Genomic DNA, 24,928 nt, shown 5'->3' with positions numbered 1-24,928 from the left:
AAAATATTTTCTCTGCATTTATACTAAAATATGTACAGATTAACCAATGCAGCATTGAAGATACAAATTTAAACACACTACTTTTAAAAATTCCACAAGCAAAAGATAACAATTTAAAAGTAAGTTTATAAAAGCAATTATTAAAGTGAATACTAGTGTTATATATTTTAATTTAAACTAGTAGTTCCAAAACAAAAAGAGCATTAAGTTAGATGTATAAAACCATTGAATTTTATGAAAAGTTGGTTTTTGCTTCAAAAATTTATGCATCACCAATTTTTGCCTTAGTAAAGAAAACTGACCTCTTTGCAAAGCTCATATTTAAACTGACTTGGAGTTACTAACTTTTTGTTGTACAGGGGTTGAGCACTTTGGTTAGGGATTTGAGATTCATTATTTTCTCACACTTTCTTATTTTTATTGTTGAGATTTAACCCTTGTGAGTTTTCTTTAAATGGTGTATCTCCAAAGGTTTTTTTGTTTTTGTAAAAAATGGTTTTTGTTTTTATTTTAATTAAAACATCAATTGTTGTAGAGGGAAGTATAAGTCTGATATTTTTCTACTCAAAATTTTGGGCAGGTAAAATTCCACATGATGTAACACACTTACTTTTGTCTAGAAAAAATTTATTGTTGCAAAATGTAGAGTATGAGACTGATGTTTTTTACAATTAAAAAATGTTCAAGAGTATTGATAATCCCTTCAATAAATATTGTTAAATACCAGTACAGTCAAAAAATTCAATAACATTAATCAACTTTAAATTGTTTGTCAATTTTTTTATGAAAACTTTTTTCAAAAACTTTTCTTTTGGACCAACTAGCTTTTAATAGGTAAATATTTATCTCATTATTCAAAAACTACGTATTTTAAATTTTATACAAAACTTATCCAAAGTTTTAGTATTGTAAGCAATCAATAAGTAGAACATTTTAAACCCTATCTAAGCACATATAGTTCTTAATTTGAATTGTTTTACGTTTAACTTATTCAAAATTTAGTTTACTTTCATAACATAACCCTAATATACCTTACTCAATATAAAATAATTGACTATTTTCAAACTTTTGTTTAAACACAACTTTAAAAAAATATCAGTATACTTTTGAACTCTAGCTGAAAAGTTTGTCAATTTTAAAATAATTCTTACTATTTTTTAGTTTGAAACAATCTTCAAAAACTTATTTTCAAATTGAAAATTTGGAAGTATATTAATACTAATGTAGAATTAAACTTAGTTTACTTATAACTTAAAATGTTAAGCTCAAGTAATTTTTGGCTATACAGTCATTGTCACACTGACAACTATGCTTCTCCTTAGTTCTAAAAATTAACTAGTTTTAACGTTTTACTATAATAAACTTCATAGTTGAAAAATTCAAAGTTTTAAATAATTTTTTTGACAACTTTAGTAACTTTTTTATAAGAAAATTTTAACTTTTAACTTAAGATTACTTAGTAGTGTTTTAGAATTAGACTGTATTATAATTATTTTTATTAAATATAAAATAGTTGCTCAATAATTTGGAAAAGAGCTTGTTTAAATAATAATTCAAGTGCAAATTAACTGTTAGATAATCGACAAAAACGATGGGTAGGTGTCAAATACGTACAAAGGGAAACTTTTGCACGGTGTCCTTGAGGGTTTCTTTTTGTATGGGTTGAATTTTTTTTTTTAATTTTTACTTTCACTGTTTCCCCTTACTCTTGTTTGGTAACTTATTTTTTTCTTTAATTAATTTTTGTTTATTAACTACATTTTTATTTATTCTTTATGTTTTATAGTATTTTTATTTAAGTTAATAATTTATAATTTTTTTTACATTTTTCTTTTTACTATCACTGTTACCCCTAACCCTTATCCTTGGTCGTTAACTTTTTTTCTTCTTTTAATTTTTTTAAAGTTTTCCTTTGTTTTTTGATTATTTTATATATAGTTATTAATCTCTTGCCCAAGACCTGCAGACACTGCTGAATCAGTTTTCTTTGGCATGCTTGGATTTCGGCCTTACTATAAGCCTTAAGAAGACTAAAATTCTAAGTCAAGGAACAAATATTTTACCATCAATCAAAATCAATTGTAAGGATATCGAGAATGTAGATAACTTTGTATACCTTGGCTCAAATGTTGCGTCAAACGCATCATTGGACAAAGAAATAAATAGTCGCATTGGCAAAGCATCAGGCACTTTTGCTCGCTTGACTGCAAGAGTTTGGGATAACCAAAAGCTAAGCATTTGAACAAAGGCTAACGTTTACTGTTCCTGTGTCTGCAGTACTCTGCTTTACGGTAGCAAGACATGGACGTTACCTAGCGTACAGGAGAAGAAAATCAATACCTTCCACCTACGATGCATTCGTCGCATCCTTGGAATTACATGGCAGCAAAAGATCACCAATGAGGAAGTATTGAGACGTACTGGTCTTACCACTATGTACTTTACCCTCAGTCAGCGCAGGCTTCGCTGGCTCGGTCATATCCTGAGAATGAATACTGAGCGGATCCCAAAGTTTCTATTGTATGGGGAGTTGGTCGTTGGCAAACGAAACCGAGGACGTCCAAAATTACGTTTTAAGGATGTATGCAAGCGCGACCTAAAAAGCTTGAACATTGAAACTGATGATTGGGAGTTGCTTGCAAATGACCGTGCCAAATAGAGATCAACTATACACAAAAGACTGCAAGAAAGAGAAAAGGAATATTTTAGAACAACAAAGAAGAAGATGAAGAAATAAGAAGCAGAATGAATTTAATTGATTTTTTGTATTGTGTTTGTGTTTTGTCTATTGCATCACTGTGTATGTTTTTTTTTTTCTCTGTGCACAACACGCATAGCTGATCTCGGCTGATAGCGGGCATTATTATTATTATTATAATCTCTTGTAAAAATGACTCCTTGTGCAAAAGTTACTCTTTGTGGAAAATTGTCTTAGTGTAAAAGTGACCTCTTGTGCAAAATGTCTTTTTGTGCATATTTAACCCTTCATGCAAAAATGTCTTTGTGCATATTTGACCTGTCCCCTAAAAAGGTAATCAGTATTTTATGAATTTAAGTTGATTTTTTGTTGTTAGTGTTTTTAAAATATGCCTGTGAAACTGAAAGTGAATGCTATATTATATTCAATTTACTAAGTTTAAAATAAAAATGTAATTATAGTTTTGTAAGGTTTAATATACAGTAGTGAATGTGTTAATAAGCTTATATAATTTTAATAGCAATTGGAAGTCTAAAACTACAAAGAAATGCAAGTAGAGCACCAACACTCACGATTTAAAAAACATGACAAAAAACCACTAATTGTTGCGATTGAAAAGGTTAGATATACAACTTTATACATATTAGTTTTAACCTATTTATATTTTTTGGGGTCTTAAAAAATTGTTAGTGATGTACTTTTTTGCAAGACTGTATGTTTAGTTTGATATGATATTTGTTTTTTGACAAGAAGCTATCAGAGACAAGGTCATGATGATACTCATAGATGGTACAAAACAATATAAAATGCTTCAGATATCGTTGTTTCTATATTAATAGGGTGACCATCTTAAATTAAAAAAGTTAGAATTTAATACTTTTTGATAAACCTAGAATTTTGGACCATAAATCATGGAAAAATTTCAAAATTTCAAAAGTTTAAACAGTCAAAGTAAATAAGTTGAATTTAAGTAGGAAATAGCTAACAAATACAATATAAGATTTACATGTTAATCAAAGTTTTTTTTATTATAAAAAACATTTAAAGTAGCATTTAAGTTTTTATTTTTGGTAGTATTATATAATTAGAAGTTTATTTTTAGCGTTTATTTAGTTTTCTACTGAAAGGACAAGAAAACTTGCACTTTAAAAATCTGAAATTAATGTATAAAAAAGTTAAAGAGAACATTTTGGTATAGAAAAAACTGTATTTTAGATAGTTTATGTTCTCCAAACCCTTTTGAATCCTCAAATTTTATCCTTAGATATTAACTGTTAGTTTAATAGAATAAAAAATTTCAAGTTACTTTTTATAAATTATTATAATTTTAAATATAATTTATGTATATCTATATAATAAATTATATTTGATACTCAAAAAAAAGAATTATGAAACTTAGTTAAAGTTTTTTAATAAATTTTTTTGTTTTTATTTATAATTTTTGTTAAAATTTTCCCCATAACATGTTATACATAATATCAATGATGTTATATTTATAAAAACAATACAATAAATTCAATAATTTAGCTGCTAGATTCCATGCGAGTTGTTGATATGGAAGAAAAAGCGCTCCATCATCTTCATAAGCTTGTTTCTCAGTTTATGAGTCTCTTGTATCTTACTGGGCCAAGTGTACCTAAGAGTCTAACAGTAAGCTTTATAATAAGTTGAGAAAATAGTATTTCTTTTATTTTACTATAAAGCTTATGTATTAATGATGTACATAAATAATGTTTGAATTAGTCGTTTTAAATGTTACAGATTGTACAGAATTTATGAAAAAAATATTTTATTAAATAAAGTATGTTTTGATTACTTTATTCAAAAAAATAGTACATAATGTAAAGAAAAGTTTAAAAAATAATCTCTAGTAAAATAAATTTAAATTTGTATGTTATCTTAAAGGAATTAGATAAGCAGATGGATGAAAATATACCAAGTACAGTGCTGCTTGGTTTAAAAAGAGAAATTGAAGTTTACCTTGATAGTAAAAACAAAGTAAAGCCAATTGTTACTGTTGAAAAAATTCAACAACATTTTAAGGTAAATTAAGTATGCTAGGTTGTTAAAAGTATATATTTTGTTTATTTCAAATAAGTTTTATTTTAAAATGTACATTTAAATGTATCTTTACCTTTTATATTAGTGTTTCCTAAAATATGCATGAAGTTATTTTACTGTGCGCAAAGTTTTTTAAAAGATTAATTTAAAATATACTTTATAATTTTGGAATCTGTTTTATAGCACTTTAAAATAAGTTTTTCTGTGTTTTAGATAAATGGTAATAATTAAGACACAATATGAGTAGTTGTTAGATTAAATAAATATTTTAAAAATATAGTGCAATGTTTCAGAAGTTTTAACCTTTGCACAATACTAAACATTGAATTAACATTTATGTGCCTTAAAACTTTAATAATTTCTTTTAAGGTTTTTGAAGTAGACACAAATTCTTTCTTACTTCTAAAAGCAATGTTTTTAATATTTTAACAAGTTTTGATGAACTAAAGCATATTAATAGTAAACTATTTTAAAGTAGATACAATATAATGTGCAAAAGTATTTGTTTTAAATTGTAATTTTTGTTGGGAACTATTTAAAAATTGTTTAGAACCACTGATCTAGTGTGCACTGAATTTCCCATGTTTGCAGTGCAATAAATTAAAAACATTTTGAAACAACTGATGTGATAAATAAGATATGATTGTTTGCATAAGCTCTTCTTAGACTTTGATTAATACTGTAAAAAATTATAACAAACAATTTTATTGCAATAAATAGCTTATACTGTTGTTCTAGAAATTTATTAAAACATTTGTAGATATTTAAATTACATTTTTAAGCTAAAAAAGCTTTTTTTTCAAAAGAACTTAACACTTAAATCACTAAACTCTTCAACCAATTAATTTGTTGCAAAGAAATCAAAGTAAAGTAATTAGTAAATAATACTATAAAACTAAAGTTAACAAAAACCACTAAGTAAAAACAAAGTTGTTTATTTAAGTAGTTTAAGAAAAGCAATATATTAAAATATTCAATTTAGATTTTGATTAGTATTTTTCGTATGTTTTCATAACAGTATAGTAATTAGTAAATTTTAAAAATTGCAGCTAATTGTAAGCTTTTACCATAATAAAACTGAGATATTTTACAAAAGTCTGCATACTAGCTGAAAAATACATTGTAGGCCGCAATTTCTCAACTCCTAAAATATTGTATGGTCAAATAGTGTATGTTTTGTGTAAATGAACAATTTTTTGATTAATTCATTAAGGGGATAGGGGATAATGCTAATTTACATGTTGATCTTATTTTAATGATCTTTAACTTAGCTAACAGATGTTTTTTTTTGTTTTTTATTATGAAAACTAGTTTTAGAAACATTAGTAGACAAAGTTCAAGAGTTTAATAGGATCCTTGTGGAAGGGCCAAGTTAAAAATTAAAAATCATTAAAAATCTATTTTCTACGTTTTAAGCAATACTTCTCAAGTTTGATGAGAACAATTTATTTTATGAATAAACAGTTGTGTTTTAAAAATTAAAGAAAAGTTAAAAAATAAAATATTTTTTTCTTCTTTTAGTCAAAAAATTAATAATACCAAGTTAATATCTTTTATGTTTTTCATTCATGACTAGAGTGTGAATGAGTTATAATTAATAGAAAAAATAGTATTTGATGGTGTTTTCTAAATTGTTTTTTTATTTTAATTTATATTTTATTTTTAAACTCATACCAATTTAGGGTAGTTTTTCTATTTTAATATTTAAGATGGTATAAGTCATTGTTTCTGAAGTTTGTTCTATTGATCAATAAACTTGCTCTACTTGAACTTCATTCACAAAAACACGTAATACATTACATAATTTCCTCTAATAGATTTTCGTTTTTTTTTATATCTTTCTAGTAAATCATCCTGTAGATCATTAACAAGTTTTCCAGAGGTGAAGCCATTGATAAACTAAGTATTAAAGACAAAAAACTGTGCAAACATGTTCTTAATAAGTTATTGAAGGCTGATTTAGTCAAGTATGGAATTTAAACTATCAATGTAAACAATTTCATTTACTTTTCCTATAGTTTCAAATCAATGTTATACTTTGTTTCAGTTATGTAAAAAAAAAACTTGGAAAACTAATACTAAACTAACTGTTTAGTTAAGTTATAAATTTTATAATAAATAGTTACGTATTAACTTGTTAACAACACATTTTAATTAGATATATTGAAAATGTTAAGGTAATGGGCATGCCAATGAATCACATAGATAAACAAGTTTTCGTGGCTTTTGCTGGAATTGTAGAATATTTAGTTAAAGACCTCTTTAAGTTGTGCCTTAGCTACATTGATAATTTATCAAGCAAAACTTTCATTACTTTTGAAGATCTTCAAGTTAGCATGTTTGCAGACAAGGTTATTAGTTTTATTTTTATGTGCTATATTATAATATACTTGAAAAATTTCTCTATGCTATTTGTTTTCATAATGTAGTTTTATGTAATTTCAAAATTTCCTTATTGTAAAATTGCTCAAGTCAAACAGACAATTTAATCCTTTTAATTTTTTTATAAAAATCCTTATTTAACACTCGTGTTTAAACACTCACCATTTTACCAGACACTTATGGACTTGTTTCAATCAATCGATGAAGAAAAACCAATAATGACTCCAACCAAACCAGGTAAAAACAAGTAATAACAATAAAAATAGGTTTTTTGATTACAATATTATAAACAATTTTTTAAATTTATTAATTAGCCATTGTTTTGCACAGTTTAACAGCTACTTGATTCAGGGTTGCCACAAAACCTGGATTCTTGGAAAAACCTTGAATTTGACAGTTTAGGCTAAAAACCCGGAAAAACCTAAAGTTTTAAACATTTTTTACATGTTAAGTAAAAAATTTTTGATTTGACACGAAATATCTATCATATAAGTAAAAACACTTAAATCATCATTTTTGTCATCATCAAACTTTTTTATTTATTTACAAACACATTTAATATAGCTTTACTTTACAGTATCTTTTTGAAGTTGTTATACTAGTTAATACAGTTTTTAACTTTAAACTAAAAACAGACCCAAAAACATGTACTTTCAAAAACCTGGAAAAAACTTCTCAAAAACCAGTGGCAATCGTGTTAATTACTATAACTGTTTAGATGGACTAGTTTAGTAAAACAATTTAAAATCTTCTATTTTATGAAGTAGTTGAATTATTTGTAATTAATTTGAAATAATTATTTTAACAAATTATTTATCTTCAGATTTAACTTATGAGCATCAGGCGCACTGTATATTTAATGAAGAAAAAATGTACTACCGTGATTTGATTTTTTTATCAAAGATAGCTTTACAAGGAGTAAAAACACTAGTTGATGCTCAATATATAAGTGAACAAGTAAATTTTGTTAAAATGTAAAGATAAAATTAAAAAAATTTATTTGAAATGTATTTTTTTATAAAACTTCTGAATTATTTTGAAAAATATGATTTGAAGTTGAAAATTAAATCCTACAATAAAGAAAACCAAAATGATAAGAAAATATAGCCTAAAATAAAGTTTTTAAATTTTTCCCAACCAGGATTTCGAAAGCGTTTTCATGTTGGGATTGGTTCAAGATTTAGCCGAGGTCTCCTCAATATTGATCCATCTCATGGAAGAAGCTTATGAGCAACGTGACACTCCTCAAGAAAACCCATCTTTTGGTAGTTGTTTTGAGGATCTTGTTATGGTCAGTTTTCAATTGAAAAGATAAAAGTCTGAATAGTTTTGTTTCTTCACTGATTAATCAATTGATAGACTTTTATTTTTAAGTTTTGTATTTTAAACACATTTTTACGACAGTTTTTTGTTGTTTAACAACTCAGATTTTAATTTTTTTCTACTTTCTTCAGGAAAACTGGTTTTCTTTGTACGGTTCTTACATTGAAAATTTGTTGAATCGAACTGCGGAGGATGGGTTAACCTGGGAAAAGAAGTTTTATACTATTATTGATCAAAGAGTTGTTCTTGATGCTTTAGCTGTTAGTTGTAAATAGTTATATTTTAAACTTTTAGTTAATAAATTCTACTCTTTTTACAAAAGTAATATTACTTAGTACAATTAAGTTAATAAAATTCATGAGTTATTTAGTAAAACGCTTGTTTCCTTAAGATGACGAAGAGTAATTTTTTTATACAATTTAAAGCCATCAAGTTACAATCAATTAGTTATTGGAAAATTAAAACGAAAATGATTTTTTATATATATTATGTTAGCTGTGAAGATATTCAAAAAGTTATATTTAGCTATAAATATTTAAATAAACACAAAGTAACTAACTTATAACAAATTTTTGAAGATAAAAAAAGAGGTTGTAGAACATTAAAAATAAAGTTAATTGTTAAATTAAATGCTGATTTTAATCAAAAGGTTAAATAAAAACAGAAAATTCACCAAGGATTTGATGATTTGGTCTTGTACGTCCTTCCTAAACTCATGTTCGCTCCAGCCTACCATATTTTGTTTTGGTTGAAACATCTTGAAGTTCGTGAACTTTTTATCATCGCTATATTAATTTTTTATTTTCGATTGTATATTATTCGAAATTATTTTCATGAATTTAGTCAAGTGTAATTTTCATTACATATTGTATTGTTTTAGAATATTTTAGTAGTACTTGTAACTATTTGTTTTAAACAAACTTTAAAATTATTTTGTGTTTTCAAGTATACTGGAATTTTATTTAAGCAAATTACTTATTTTAGACTATAATATAGGTTGCAACAACTACAATGTAAATTCTTTGCTAAACAATAGTACATTTTTGATTTGTTTGCATTTGTTTGATTTTAAAAATAAAAATTATTATTTCCAATTGCAGTGTCACTGTGCAAATTAATTAAAAGAGAGCTTACTTAAAAAAACTTGACAGAATTTAGAAGAACTAACATCAGATGAGGAGGATATTGATTCACTCAGGCAAACTCAGATTGCACTTTCAAACATTCGTATTTTTCTTGAGACTCACGGACATTGGATTAAACACAACGAAAGGTAATTAATAAAAATTTTGAGGTTCACAGAGTTTATAAGTCCTAATTATTAACTTTAATTAATGCTTAGTTTAAGTAAGATTAAACTTTGAAAAAAAAAAATAGAGTAAAGTTTAATCGTATTTTGTTTAAAAACTGAACTTTTTGTTGATAGTAAGTAATTGCCTGAAATTATTGTTAATATAATCTCTATTTGATTTTATTACATTTTAAATTTCAATATATCATGCTAAACCTGGCATACCTAATTTAGTTCAGCATGAAATGTTTTTGTAATATAATATTTATATAAATTTATTGTTAAACTTTTATTGCGTTACGCCGTTTCCCTGCAGAGCAGTTCATCAGACGCTAAAAAAAGCTGAAAACAAAAGTATACAGGGCGATGAATTGGAAAATAAAAATACACACATAAGTAAAAATAAAGTTTACATTTAAAATATGAGTTTTAATTAATATGTAGTTTACAAAAGTTAAATTTTAAAGTTAAGTTAAATTAAAATGAAATATAGGTAAGTTTAGTTTAAATAATTTATTAACTATAGATTTTATATGTTTTGAAAATTTATTTACTAAGCATTTAATATATTGGGCTTTGGAAAAAATGTAAATACTAAGATTTATAGGGGATTTTTAGAAAACAGAAATGGTCTTTTTACGGGAATGTTGTAACTTTAAAAGAAAATCTTTACACAATACAAACATAAATACAATGTAACAATCAAATTAAATAGAATAAAATAAAATAAACTAAGTTAATGCGATAAAAAATAAACTAAAAGTATTCCTTAGGGTAATGAGGGCATTGCATGACTAGTTTATTTCTTTTATTAAGGATTTTTCTTTGGTTAGCATTTGCTATAAACAGTCTTTCAAGGTTACATAGTGAGCACATGAAGTTTGGTTTAAATCTGCTTTTTGTCTGTCTGAGAATTTTCCATTCAATAGTGGATTTTTCGCCTTTTTCATATAGTTTCCACATGTAGTTGGCGAGTTGTGTACAGTTGGCGGGCTTCTTCTTGTTGGGTTTTGGAAATGATACTCTATGTTCGTACAATCTATTTTTGAATGCTCTTCGGGTGGATCCAATATATGACATTCTCTCATTTTTCTCAGATGAGACGATTGCTTCGTATATTACATTTTCTAATTTACATTTATTCATTACTGGACATTGCTCTCTGTTTCTGCAGTTGCATAGCTTCGGTTCTATTTGTGGTTTTTCTAGCAGCTTCTTATTATGTCCACTTTTAGTGCTTTAATGTTTGGGGAACAACAGTATGATATCTTGGTGGAACTTCTATTGAAAATTTTGTGTAGTTCTGTTGATTCTGGGAAGTGCTTGTCAAGCAGTTTTAAAAAGAGGTTTCCGAATTTGGTTTTCACTGATTCACAGAAAGGTGGGTTGTAAAATATACATTTTCTTTTTCTGTTTTTTGCTTTGTTGTTATTAATTGTAGGATTATATTCGAGCTTATGATGGAAGTTGCTTTTGCTTAAAGCGTTTTGGTAGGTTTGTTTCGCGTTATCAAATGATACTTTGCTTTTTGTTAGTTTTGAAATTCTATTTTCGATCATTTTTGGGATATTTTTCTTAATTGTTCTAGGATGGTTAGAATCTTTGTCAATATAGATGGTCTTTGCGTTTGGCTTTACATATGGGCAATAGTTATCAGTTAGGAGGTTTAAATGTATGTCCAAGAAGTTGGTGGAGGTTTCACCTGCGCTAATTGTAATGTCGAATCCTATGTCTGCTAGTTTTCTTGTAATTTTGTTTTTTTTTTTGCAAATATTACTCTTATTTGTTTGATTGATAACGGCAAGTCCATCATCTCTGTAGAGTCCAATTGACTCAGTGTTTATAATCGTAGACAAATGGTGTAATAGGTATAAACCTTCAAGGTCACATATTTCGGCGCCGTGAAATGAGCCCATAGGTACATCAAAGTTGTCATTGGTGTTGGTTTTTTTCCACATATTATTATCGTAAAACATTACTGATTTGCATGTGTGCAAAATTGTCTCAATCTCAAATTCTGTGAACCTTGAATAAGAGTTGGAAAAGATGATTGCATCTATTAGGTGCTTTCTTTTGATAGTTGGGTAAAAGTTCTTTATGTCAAAGTTCACGAAGCATTTATGGTTTTTGCTGTTGATTTTTTCGAACCAATCTATCACTTCGCCAGAGTTTTTCCATTGGCTAAGCATGGATTTTTTTCTTATGGTTGTTATGTGTTTTTGTAGAATGGTTCTTGACAGTTTACCTAAGTGGGTTTTAGATGAATTAATTATTCTACAGTTGATATCGCGTGGAAAGTTCGCTTTATGGTCTTTGATAGAAAGGAATGCTTCATTTATTTCATATTTTGGAACTTTTTTGTTCTTTAAACTCATTTGTTTACTTAGGATTTGTGCTGCTTCGTTGTTAATGTCATTAATGGTATTTTCGTTGTCAATTGAATATTCGCTAGTTATGCTATTTTTCATTAGCTTCTTGAATTTATTTGCATTTATATAGTATAAGTTTGATGTTTTATCTGAAAAGACTATAACCATTTTCTTATTCAGTAGCTTTTTTATGTTTTTGTTTAGAGTCTTTTGGTATTTTGATCTAAATTTTGAGAACTTGAGGTTTCTGATGATTTCGTATAGGTCGTTTTAAAAGGCTTTGAGTTTGTCTGATTCAGGTGCTGATCTTTGGCGGTTGTCTTATAATATTTAATATAATATTTAATAAAAATAATATCTTATAAAAGATTTACAAATATAGATAGCTTTACAACAAAAATTTGTTTTCAATTTTATTATAGAAAACTTGTCTACATGAAAGTAAAAAATATATAAATTTGACTGATAGGAACCACTCTTCACTGAGAAAATGGTCAATTCACCGCTATGAATCTAACTTGCTTGAAATTTCAAGAATTCAAAACGCCTTAGAGAGTTGGGACAATCAGAATGAGCTGTCGTTAGAAGTCAACGAGTTTGTTTTTCAGGTATGCAGTTTATACCAGTTCTAAAATATCTCGTGTGTAAAATTGAGTTTTTTGTTATATTTACTTGTTACTAATTTTTTAATTTTTAACTTACAATAGTGTAAAAGTTAATACGAATTAAACTTCGTTTTTTAATTAGGTACATTTTGATCTAGCTTAAGATTTTTTTTTTAATCATTATACATCGCTTGTTTACAGTTTTGCTGTTATAAATATTAAATTTAGCCTTAGTTTATAAAACTATAAAGTCATATCATTTGCTTGTTACGCTAACCTAATTCTAATGTATCAGGGAAACATATTCAGGACTAACAAAGCAGTCTACAGAACGTGTTTTTTATTTGACACAATCTTGATTTTGGCTAAAAGTGTCGAAACGCAATCAAAAACCAAAAGTGTTTTTGCCTTCAAAAAGAAAATAGCTGTTGATAAGAAGGTTAGATACAGTAGTTATATTTTAATATCTTAATTCTAAAGATATTTCTTGTTTTAATTTATTTTTATTTATATTTAAATATTTCAGCTTTCGGAAAACTAAAATAACAATTATTTAACAAAAAAAAGTAAATTAATTTCTTATTAGAATAGTTATTGGTCTTGAAAAATAAAATTATATATAGTTTTTGAAAACTAATGCATAAAAAAAGATTCTATTTAGAACTAATTTAAAATAATTAAGATAATCTGAACAATAATTACTTACGGCTGTTAAATTTCTCTATTTCAAATACTTGTTACTAAAAAGTTAGATTATAACATGAAAAGTAACATAGTTAGAAATACGATTATTTATGAGTTAATAAAATGATTAAGTTTAGGAAGTTTCGATTAAAAAATCAGCATTTTTTGTTGCAGCTTATAAAAAACCATTCATCCTGCTGCATTTAGTTATTTTATACAAATAAGTTTTAATTGTGATATGGTGATAAAGTTCAATTTTTTATAATTTTTTTCGCTTTGAGAGAAGCATTTACTGTTTTTTTTTTAATCTTGTTCAAAATTTTATGTATGATGAGTCACTACTATAAACTACAATCAGTGATCCTAGGTAGACTATGTTAAACCACAGTTTTATGTTTTTAAAGCATTTAGTTAAGATATAGATTTTAATTTATTATTAATTGAGTTCTATAAAAAAGTATAATGTTTGAAAAAAAGTTTTGCTTCCAAAATTTTTATAAATGTTTTAATTAGTTGACAAATTTTTAATACATTCTTTTTATAATGCGTTTATTATTTAAACATAATATTATATATTATTTTAATATAAATAAATTTTAATTTTTTTAATATGAACTTTGTATTTTATTAAAATGTTCTATTTTAAATCTTTTTGTTTATTATTTGTGGTTATTAGAACAAAAAAAAAACTTAAAACAAACTTCTGTTCGGTTTCTCAATATTTATTGTTCCAAAAAAAAAAAATAAAAAAAAACCGAAGTATGAACCTTTAAAAAATAAAGAATTTATTTTGATTGGTATTTAACATACGATATTTAATTGAAACTAAAAAGAAGTAGTAAAATTGACGTTTTTAATTTTGATTGATTTTCAAACCAACAGTAAACTTAATTCGTACATGTCATATATATATATTTATATACCTAGGTCATCTATAACTCTTTGAGTCTGTGTTTTGACAAGTGCATTTTTATCGAAGTAAAGTAAACGACATTTTTTTTTTACTCAGATCATATTGAAAGAGTACAAGGTAGCCGGCAGCAACTCGTTCGTGCTGTACGATCCCGACAACGAGTCCAAGTGGCTGGAGTTCCGGTTGAACGATATCGGCAGCAAGCGCGAGTGGTTGTGCCATTTGATCAGGTTGCAGCTGCGAACCAGGTACGACCGCATGATCGATGACGTCATGGTAAGGGAAGAGTTGAAGGTCCCCTTGAACCTGCCCACTTCACAAGAGTTCGTTTTTGTAATTTTTCACTGTAAATGCTAATATTTCTTTATAAATTAAAAATAAGCTAATTATTATTTTCCAACAGTATTAATTGTATCATAATTTTGTTCTATGAAGTTTTTTTGACTAGAATTTTTTTAAATTTAAGTGAAGAATATAAATGTTGACTAGGTCTAACTTTTAGTTTGGTTATTGGTTCTAAGGTTTAGAATAAAAAATATGTTCAAACTTAAAAATGAAAACTTAAAAAAATGGTGTAAATATCATCAAAAAATATTAAAAATATATATAAAGGCAGATAGATAATTTTAAATTAAGAGTATTTTAAAAATTTTACAGGATTGCCACAAAAATTTAGAAAAACCTTGAATTTGAGAATTTAAAAAAAAACTTGGAAATTTGAACAAACAACTTGTAAAAACCTGAAATTTTTAACAATTTTTACATGATAAGTATTAAATTTTTGATTTGACAAAAAAGATATATCATATAGATAAAAAAAAATTACAACATCAATTTTTTTTAAACACATTTAAAGTAGCTCTACAGTATCTTTGTAATGTTGTTTTGCTATTTAACACAGTTTTTAACGTTAAACTTAATATTAATTAAATATAGACCGAAAAACGTATACTTTTTAAAAAACTGGAGGAAATTTTGAAACCCTGGAGAAAAAAAAACCAGTGGCAACCCCTGATTTTATTGCGTTCAAACTTTTAGCTTAATATGGCGATACGCCGTGTTTAAAGTCTTCAAAAAGATTTTATAAATTCAGTTTTCCAATATTCTTAGGTGACTTTTGTCATGAATTCTAAAATTATTTAACACATTTGATGAAAATGACTTTAAAAATAGTTTTAATATATTTCCTGTGTTATTCTTCCAACTACATAGTTTAATGCATTTGAAACTTAATCAAGTAAACAACGTTTACTTGTCATGATTTTAATGGGATCTTATTTCATACAGGATGTTTTTTATTTAACACTTTATTTAACACAAAAACAAAATAAAACAGCAAACAAAGTTTTGATTTTAAAGTTTTGGTAAATCTATCAAAAGTAAGTTTTTAAGCAATTTTTTGTTTAAAACAACTAAACTTTATCAACTTCAGTAAACAATAATTATGGAATTATAATTAATAGTTAATAAGTTTAGGATAGTTTTAACTATTTTTTGTTTTGATCCTAACAGCAATATTCTATTAAATAGTTTTTATTGCATTTAGTTTGGTTTTTACTTCAAAAGATGCTATTAAAATCAGATTAAGCTTTTCATTTGATAAATAAAGTTTATCTATTTATATAAATATTTTATTTTCATAATAAAGCCATTTAAATTCATATTATATATATGTTTTGTAAATGCTAGTTAGCTTTATAAAAATCTGGTAATTACATTACTCTAACACAATATTGGATTTTTTTAATAATTTTAGAGCACTGGATTTAAATTTGTAATGAGGAATCGATAAATTAATAGTTAAAGTTTTTTACAGCACATATGTTACTTTTACATACAATGAATCGTTTACTACTAGTTAAATTTGTCTAATTTTATTGGTTGCTAGCTACGAGTTTTTTATAAATTTAAATAATAATGTAAAAAATAAAAATTACCATGCTGTCGTACATATTTATATAAGTAGTTTTTGAAGTTACTTAAAATATGAGTAATTAATATATTAGAATTAGCTATCTACTATGATCTACTAATTTCTAGAAAGTCGCATTTAATATTTATTAAAAGTTAGTTTAAACTGGATTTTGTTTGAATAAAAATAAAACAGGCTGAGTTGTTAACTTTATGTTTAATTTATTTTATCTTCAAGGTATTTGTTTTTGGAACCAGACAAGCCTGGTATTAATATTAGATACACAGAAACTGGTGACATAAAAGCTGCTACTGTGGAAAAAATTATTGAAAAATTGACTTGTCACGAAATCAATGGTTAGTTTTTTAAACATTCTAAAGTTTACGCTATATAATTAAAAAAAATAAAATAATATCAGCAGTTTCCATTAATCTATTGTTCTGAGTTTTATGGAAAAGGTTTGTAAAATTAATGTTTATAATTATGAATTGATTCCAAGCTTTAGTATAAAAGAATATTTAGAAATGTATATAAGATAGTTTATTTGTTGTCAATCTTCTGCAATATGTATGATGACTTAATTTTAACACTGTTCAATTTGGAGGTAAAATATTAAATTAACTTTAAAACTTTTATATTTTTTTTATGAAAGCAATACAAATAAGTGTTCAGATAATTTTGTTTAAAATGGTAATTCTTAATTACTTAAAGATTAAACCGTATTCTAAACTGACAATACTTTATAAAGTGTAATAAAATTTGAGCTACAGTTTGTTATTAAATAACCAAATTTATCAAGTACACTAGTTTGATTTACTAAAAAAGTTTGTTCAATTATATTCTAATAAGTTTTTACAGCAGTTGGCCAGGCACTCGCGCAAAGCAATCTCGCCATGATATTCCTTGCAACTTATCGATGTTTCTGTCTCCCACACAGATTGCTCGATCTATTGATTAAAAGGTTTTTTGTTATATTGAAGTTTTAACTTTCATGTCTTGTATAATTTATTATATATCCTAATTTTAAGGTATCATTAATTATAGTAGAATTGCTTATATAAAGGTTTTAATAAAATTTAATACTAAGGGTAATCGTGTATATCAAGATTTAAAAATTTCATGCTAGATTCGATAGTCTTTAATAAAAAATGTTTAAAAATTCATAACTCGCATATAATAAAATCCATCTTAAATCTAGAAACCTTGCGAAACTTTCAATCGACTAATTGCTGCTTGAGTTTTATGCAGCACAAAACTCTGTGAGAGTTTCATCGCGCCATGAAACGTCATATGTTTGCCTGACTTTTCAACTTATATGAACCTTTAATGCTCGAAGCTGTCTTTTTATTATAAAAGGCAGTCTTTTAAAAATTTATTAATTATCGACGTTTATCGTAATGTCTTTTTGATATATAATACAATAAAATAACTTATTTTATAAAAGTTTAGTGTAAAAAGCATGTAGTTTTAAAAACTAGTTCATTTTTGATTTTCAGTTTTTCTGTTTAATATTTTTTTATACATATGTATAAAGATGTTTTAAAAACATTTAAAAACTATTTTTTGTTTTCTTTTAGTTTGGAGTATGTTGCCTATTTTAAACAAAAAGGTTTAATTTAAAGTTTTTTTTTATTCTTTAAAAATTTTTAGCTGCCTTATTTGTTTTAGAATATATACTGTTTTAAACATCAATAAGTAAGTATAGTATAATAAATTTTGTTTTAGATATAAAAAAAACGAATACAAAACATATTTTAATGAATTTGATTTAATAAACAATAAAAATGGACTTAATTTAGTTAACTAGCTTAATTTCGAAATTAATAATGTAAGTTTTTTTTTTCAATATAGAGAAAAATTAAAAGTTTCAAGTAGCTTACAAATTATGTTTTTGAAACTTCTTCTGTTAATTTTTTTTTCGAAAACTTATTTACAATAGTTATTTAATACATTATATCAAGTAAGTTGTATGGACTGGATAAATGTTTTATTTTTAAGTAAAAAGATCTACATTAATATTTTAAGACAACAATTATCAAACAAGTTATTATCTAAGTTGAATTAGTGTGATAATTCAGATTTAAATTTTCAAAAAGATGTTTTACAAAATATTTTTTTTATACTAAATTGGATTATTAGTTCAAAATAATCGTTATTTTGCTTACATTCATGCATTTTAATTACACGGTTAAAGTCTTATGTTTGTCTTATTTTAGTTTAAACTATGTTTAATGAAACAACTTTTATTTCTATGGAAGAAAATATTTTTAATTGCTCTAACTTTAATACACAAATTTCACTTAAGATCACATACACCTAACTATTTTTTAAGCAGCACTTAAATAAATATTACTACTGTTATGTGTGTGTAAACCATTTAAATCAAGTTTGATACTTTTTTTTATATATTTTTAAAGTGGAATATCTTAAAAGTGTAGGTTCAAACAACTAAAGTTTTAAACAGTATAATCAAATAATTACTGGCTGAGTTAATTGAGGAAAATATAGAAGATTTTTAAATTTCATGACAGTTAATTTCTAGTTAAAGCAAAAAAAGAAATTTTGGTGTAAGGAAATTGAAGTAAATTTTATAAATGTAATAAAAGTTGATAAATATTCAAAGATTTGACATGCCGAACCCGAAAGCGGGCGCGGAATACGAAGATCAGATCGACAGGGGGCTGCTGCATGTCAGAAAAGACCTGAAGAGGTTCAGAGTTGATTATCAGAGGCCCGTGCAGCTGAAGTTGGTTTTAATCTATTTTAAATCATCAAAATCAACTTTTTTTTTTTAAGTTTTGTTTTCCAGCGTTTACAAATGAGCTAAATTTGATAACATATCAACTGACACAAGTCTAAAACTTTTACAAACTCAATTTGAAACAACAACAGAGTGTTGAACCTGATACGCAAGTGGGTCGACCATCACTTCTACGACTTCGACCCGAGGTTCGGATCTGACCAGCACCGCAACCTCGCCTACCTAGTGGCCTGTGATGTCACAGAGGAGGAGTACGTCGCTGAGCAGGCGAGGAAGGAGGAGGAAAAAAAGTTGAAGGAGGAGGTTTTTGAGGAAAAGAGGAGGGAAGCGGCTGCGAGGGCGGCCAAGGAAATACAAGCCGCTCAAAAGCAGGCTCAAGCAGGTAACTTAAAAATAAAACCTTTAAAGTATATTTTGAAACTAATAAAACTCACTCGGGTTATGGCGTTTGCCCATTTCTTTATACTTGCTCCTTTGGAAAAATAGTTAACAGTATTATTAAAAAAAAGTTATTTTTGTCCTAAATATTTAATCATTTAGTACTTGTACGTCTTTAGTTAAAAAAAAAAGAATAATTTAAAATTCTATGCGAACAGAAAAAGGTGAAGAAGAGGGAGTGCATAGTGAAGAGGCGAATAATGAACAGTTATTGGAAGAGGAACAAACAACTGATTTGGACCCAACAAGTAGCACCCAAGAAGAAACCATAGACTCTGTAAAAAGCAAAGAACAAGAAAATGCGGCAAATGTTCAGGAAAAAAGCAGTTTGAGCGAAAAAGACACATCTCTGAGTGTCGACCTCAGTAGACAAAATTCTGACGTAGAAAAAGATTTAAGAGTTCCCATTGAAGACTATATGAAGAATCTTGATGAAGACGAGCATGTAAGCTTAATTAAGAAACTGGAAAGATTTATCGAAGGCTTGGAAGGTAATTTCAAGTAATGGTTGCAAAAACTTTTTTTTTGCAAAAGATTATGATAGATAAAAGAAAAAAAAAATATTATTTGTATATTTTAACATATTTTTTGTTAAAACTAAAGACGTACAAGTAGTTAATATTTTTAGGACACTTTTTTTTTCAATCAACACTGTTAATGATTTTTCCAAAGGAGCTAGTATAAAGAAGTGGGCGAGCGCCATAACACGGGTGATCGAGAGGAAGAACAAATCACCGCTCACGGTGTGGGTAAAGGGCATGGACGAACGAGTGAAGGACCAGCACCTGGGCTACCTTGGTCAGTTCGATCAGCCGCCACCGGAGATCATATACCACACGGCTCGCACCATCAGCGAAATGAACCTGCTGTCAGTTCATCCCACCGAACTCGCCAGGCAGCTCACAATACGAGACTACGAGCTGTACAGGTTTGTCTTTGAGTTTGGTGAATATTTCTTAAACATTTCTTTTTATTTACCAAGTTCAAGAAAAGATTAAATGAAAAAGAAGTGTTGAAATTACTGTGTGTATTGTAAATATCGAAACATTTGTTTGTTAATTTTTCAGATGCATCACCAACTACGAGATATCAAATCATAGATGGACTAAAAAAAATAAAATAACTGAAGCGCCCCACGTTTTTAGGTATACCCAGAAAGTAAATGCGTTGACAGTCTTTTTGTGCGACCAGATTGTTAAAGTAATTATAAATTTATTTTATATGTTTGATTTCTTTACTAATAAATTTAACTTTTTTATAATGAACTGATATGTATGTTTTACAATAGTTTTTTTTTACTATGAAATAACTTAAGAATGAGTGAAAAATAATATTTTAAATGTGACAAAATAATCTATTACGGTACTTAAAAACTCAAGCTAAGTTCAGTATTTCAAACCATTCTTACTTACATTAAAATTGAGTCTATAGAACAAAATATGCTTAATCTTGGTCAGTCTGCGTAAGTTAAAATAATATTTGAATGATTTATTTTAATAGTTTTGTATAAAAACACATATTTTACTTAGTTATAAAACCTGAAGTATTTTTAATTTATAGTGCAAAAACTTAGAAGAGCGAATCTACATGGTATGCCGAGTATTAGATCTTGCTATCGCCTTGGAAAAATTGAACAATTTTGCTAGTTTCTCAGCTTGTATCGGACTGCTTGGTATGAGTGCTTTTAGGAGATTGAAAAAGTTACAATATGTTAGTTAAGTACACTCTAGTTTTATAAAGTCACACAATAACAAAAAAGCAAAACAGATTTTTTGATGATAACTTTAATTATTGTTATTTTCTTGTTTTTCTAATCAGAATCTACCAACTTTCTACCACAAAATCCTAAAGAAGTTTGGTGAGAGGATGCAAAATATGGATCTTAACAAAGCTTTTTTGGACGAGATTGAAAATTGTAACCCACCTTGCTTACCTTTTATTGGTTTGTTTCATTTATCTATAAATTTAGAATTTCAGTCTTCTTTTCAAAGACTTAAACTTATTGGTACACGTGTAATTAGAAATAAAAATAACTAAATAATATCAAATATAAAAAGTTCGAAAGTGCATATAATATTTAGTTATTTCATTAAAAGTAGGTTTTTAATTTTGTAAACTTACATACAGTCAACTATCATGCACAGAAATTTCCTTTTAAAACTTAAATGTATTTATTTTTGTAACTAAGCAGTTCTTTATGGAAAACATTAGACAATTTTAGTTAATTATAATGTTTTTTTAGGAAGTCAATTGTCGTTCATATTTAAATCTGACGATTTAAAAAGTTATACAGTAGAAGCGGATGATGGTTTCAAACTCATCAATTTCGCAAAGCGGTTTGTTTGTCTTATTTTTCGAACTTCTTTTAAGTTTATATAAAACTTTATTTCAAAAATACCAGTACAGCTAAAAATATGGTGTTTTTAATTATAGAGAAATAGTTGGCAAACAAAAGATTGATCTTCTCAAGTATCAAAACCACGCCTACAATTTAAAAAAACATGAAGAAATGCAGCAATGGATTGAAAGCTGGCCATCCTTATTTGGTATGCTGTAATAATTTTTACTTTTACCTAAAACATCATTTACTAATTTAATAACTATTCTCGTAACTGTTAATTCTTTTCGCAGCTGATGCTTACAAAGAATGGGACGTGGAATGTTATTTCGCTTCCAAACAAGTGCAAGATGATGACGTTGCTGGAATAAAGCATGTCAGTTTTTATCAAAATAATAATTAAAAGGAAAATTGTTTTTTGTACGTTGTTATCTATAATATACAAAAAGTTTTCTAGTGTTTACAGGGTTGCCACTTTACCTTAAAACCTGGAATTTGAAAATTTAGGCAAAAAAACCTGGAATTTTAAATAAATTTTACATTCTAAGTACAAAAATTTTGGTTTGACACAAAAAATCTATCATACATATGAAAAATTTTTGTCATCATCAAAATTTTTTTTTATTAAAATATACACTTGAAGTAGCTTTACAGTATCTTTTCAATGTTTTAGTACTATTTAACACTAACAAATTAAAAGTAGATTCAAAAACAAGTACTTTTAAAAACCTGGAAGAAATTTTAAAAACCTGAAGAAAATTTGCCAAAAGTCAGTGGCAACCCTGTGTTTAATAAACGTTTTTGAGTATGTGACTGCCAAATTTTTCTAAATATTTCTTTTAATAATTAGTGTTGAATAAAAAGTTGTATTGAAAAGTTTCTTTTTTTCAAAAAAAAAAGCTTTAATAAAATATCAATGAGTATAATCAACACACAGCCTCGCCAGTACAAAGACAAAGATCTTAAAACACCCAAAGTCGTCAAGTACCCGCTCAGAGCAAACAGAAAAAGGGGTCTGGGCTGGTTGCTGCCGGGCAGACCCGATGCCAAATCCAAAGCAATACCGCACACCAGCTCCTATTTCAGCCAATCGAAAAGTGTCGAGGAATCAACTGGCAGCGGAAGATCGTCTCCTGATGAAGGCGAAAGACCGCCAAACATTCCCCCGCGGGATCCGCCGGCGCCCCCTGTACCCCCGAGAGACGTTTTTCTTCCCACGAACCCCGATCCTTCGGCGTACGCGAGAATGCAATACGGAGGAATCAACTTCGACGTTGCCATGACGCCGGGGACGGCCCTGATGGAGAACAAGAGCAAGTTTGAGTTCAACGAGATGTTGGGAATCCAGCAGTTTCCGCAGTCTTACTACGAAGCAATATCCCAGGAGAGGAGTATTAACGAAAAAGTTAATAAACTTTCGATTAGCGCCGCTAAAGAAAATGAAGGCAAGCACTCAAGCGTGCCTCCCCCGATTCCCGTCAGAGACGATCGCCTGCCTCACGGCGTTTCAAAAGCAGAAAAAGTCGACTTTTACGGCAACTCGAGATCCAAAATACCACATATACTAAAGCAGAGGTTTCCGAGCCCACCGCCCTCCTCGCCCGAACAGAGGTTCAGGCAAAAGCAGAACATGTTTCAGTTTCCGGCGAGGGTCGAGCAGCGCAACAGCAGGCAAATGGCGCCTCCCCCGGTGCCTGCTCGTGATGACGTCATAGAAGGAAAGTCGAGAGCGAGACAAGTGCGCGAAGCCGTCAACCCGACCAGAACGTTGTCGTCGTCGCCGCAACAGAGCCCTTTCTCCTCCTCGCCCGTCCAGCGTCCGTCGCTCAGAAATCTTTCTTCCAGCCCGCACAACGGCCATTTTTTTAACATTAACTCCGCGCTGTCGTCCAGCCCGCGTCAAGGAAACTTTTTCCCGCCGAACCAGCCGACAAGACAAGCACCGGTGCCGCCACAACGCGGCAACCAATCGGAAGGGTCGGACGGTTACATCAGGCCGCTGATTGGTCCGTCGCGCAGTGAAGATGAAGTTCCGCCTCCGGTTCCACCCAGGATTCCAACCAGGAAGCAGTCGAGGCCTCAACAATAAAAAGTAGCTTATTTTTTTGTTAATTTTTTTAAAAGTTATTTTGAAAGTTTTGTTGCACAATTTACAGGAAAAAAGACAGTAACTTTGTATGTAATAGATGTTTTTTATCAAAGTTTTTAGTTGTAGAATATGTTATGTTTTTTTTTTCAATGAAAACTATGTGAAAAATTAGTACTTACAATGTTGTCGCAAACTCTAAATTCCTGGACTAACTTGGAATTTGACAATTTAGGCTAAAAAATTATATATAACTGGAATTTTGAACAAAAATCACTAAAAAATCTGTAATTTTAATCAATTTTTACATATCAAGTAGTAAAGTTTTGATTTGACACGTAAAGTCTATCAAACAAATGAAAAGCTTTTGTCATTGTCAAAAAATATAAGTTGAAAAACACATTTAAAGTAGATTTACCGTACATTTTCAATATTTTTATACTACTGAAAACAGTTTTTAACCTTGAAATTAACTTCTAAAAATAGACCCAAACACGTTTACTTAAAACAACCTGGAAGAATTTTTTTTGTAAACCAGTGAAAACCCTGTACTTATGCACGAAAATATGTAAGCTCATTTTGTTTACTGGTATTCTTTTAATTTAAGAAAACCTTAAGATAAGCTGATAGTAAGGATAAGTTACTGACTGACTAAAGAAAAATGTCATTTTTTTCTCGGAGTAATGAATGTCACATTGAAAGCGTTGGTATGTAAAGAGCCAAATGACAAACTCTGCATCTACACTTAGTTTGCATGCTACTATAAAACAAGTATAATGTTTTTATATTTACTTGGTCTTATTTTTATTTGTTGCTAACTTATTTTAGGACTCAACTCAAACGTTTAGCTTTTTTAATTTTGAGAATCTTGTAGTTCAACTTTTAAAGATTAATCGTTTTTTGTGTTGACCTAGTGTAAAATTTATAGTACTTCTTAACTATGATAATAATCTGTCTAATTATGTTTGATTTAGAACTTAATTTAAAAGCTATGAAGTTGCATCATGCTTTTTCTGTTAAACTACATCAGTTTTTAAATTTTAATCAAATGGTTAATTTTTTTTTTA

At 27.7% G+C, this 24,928-nt stretch overlaps 1 protein-coding gene across 4 annotated transcripts; it reads left to right on the top strand.

Moving 5' to 3' along the window:
* On the top strand, window positions 1-24,928 carry LOC145830168 (son of sevenless homolog 1-like). Of its 4 annotated transcripts, none has more exons than XM_082938067.1 (28): window positions 1-119; window positions 3,219-3,317; window positions 4,226-4,348; window positions 4,604-4,741; window positions 6,937-7,110; window positions 7,315-7,378; window positions 7,965-8,098; window positions 8,283-8,432; window positions 8,596-8,724; window positions 9,129-9,227; window positions 9,616-9,737; window positions 12,594-12,732; window positions 13,025-13,168; window positions 14,423-14,649; window positions 16,476-16,594; window positions 17,088-17,199; window positions 18,862-18,984; window positions 19,131-19,381; window positions 19,596-19,928; window positions 20,110-20,365; window positions 20,505-20,637; window positions 20,998-21,147; window positions 21,256-21,379; window positions 21,680-21,773; window positions 21,871-21,983; window positions 22,069-22,151; window positions 22,713-23,867; window positions 24,480-24,928. In XM_082938067.1, the coding sequence occupies exons 2-27, from the start codon at window positions 3,246-3,248 to the stop codon at window positions 23,862-23,864; spliced, it is 4,758 nt and encodes a 1,585-aa protein (XP_082794193.1). In that variant the 5' UTR covers window positions 1-119; window positions 3,219-3,245; the 3' UTR covers window positions 23,865-23,867; window positions 24,480-24,928. The 4 variants fall into 4 exon arrangements, with proteins under 4 accessions (XP_082794193.1, XP_082794192.1, XP_082794194.1 ...); XM_082938066.1 differs by having other exon boundaries at window positions 24,469-24,928; XM_082938068.1 differs by having other exon boundaries at window positions 17,097-17,199; window positions 22,713-24,928.

Source organism: Thalia democratica, chromosome 2 (genome assembly GCF_965202585.1).
Source record: "Thalia democratica chromosome 2, ktThaDemo2.hap1.1, whole genome shotgun sequence".
Lineage (NCBI taxonomy): Eukaryota > Metazoa > Chordata > Thaliacea > Salpida > Salpidae > Thalia > Thalia democratica.
Note: the sequence above shows the minus strand (reverse complement) of the source record. Positions and strands in the feature narration are given on the sequence as shown.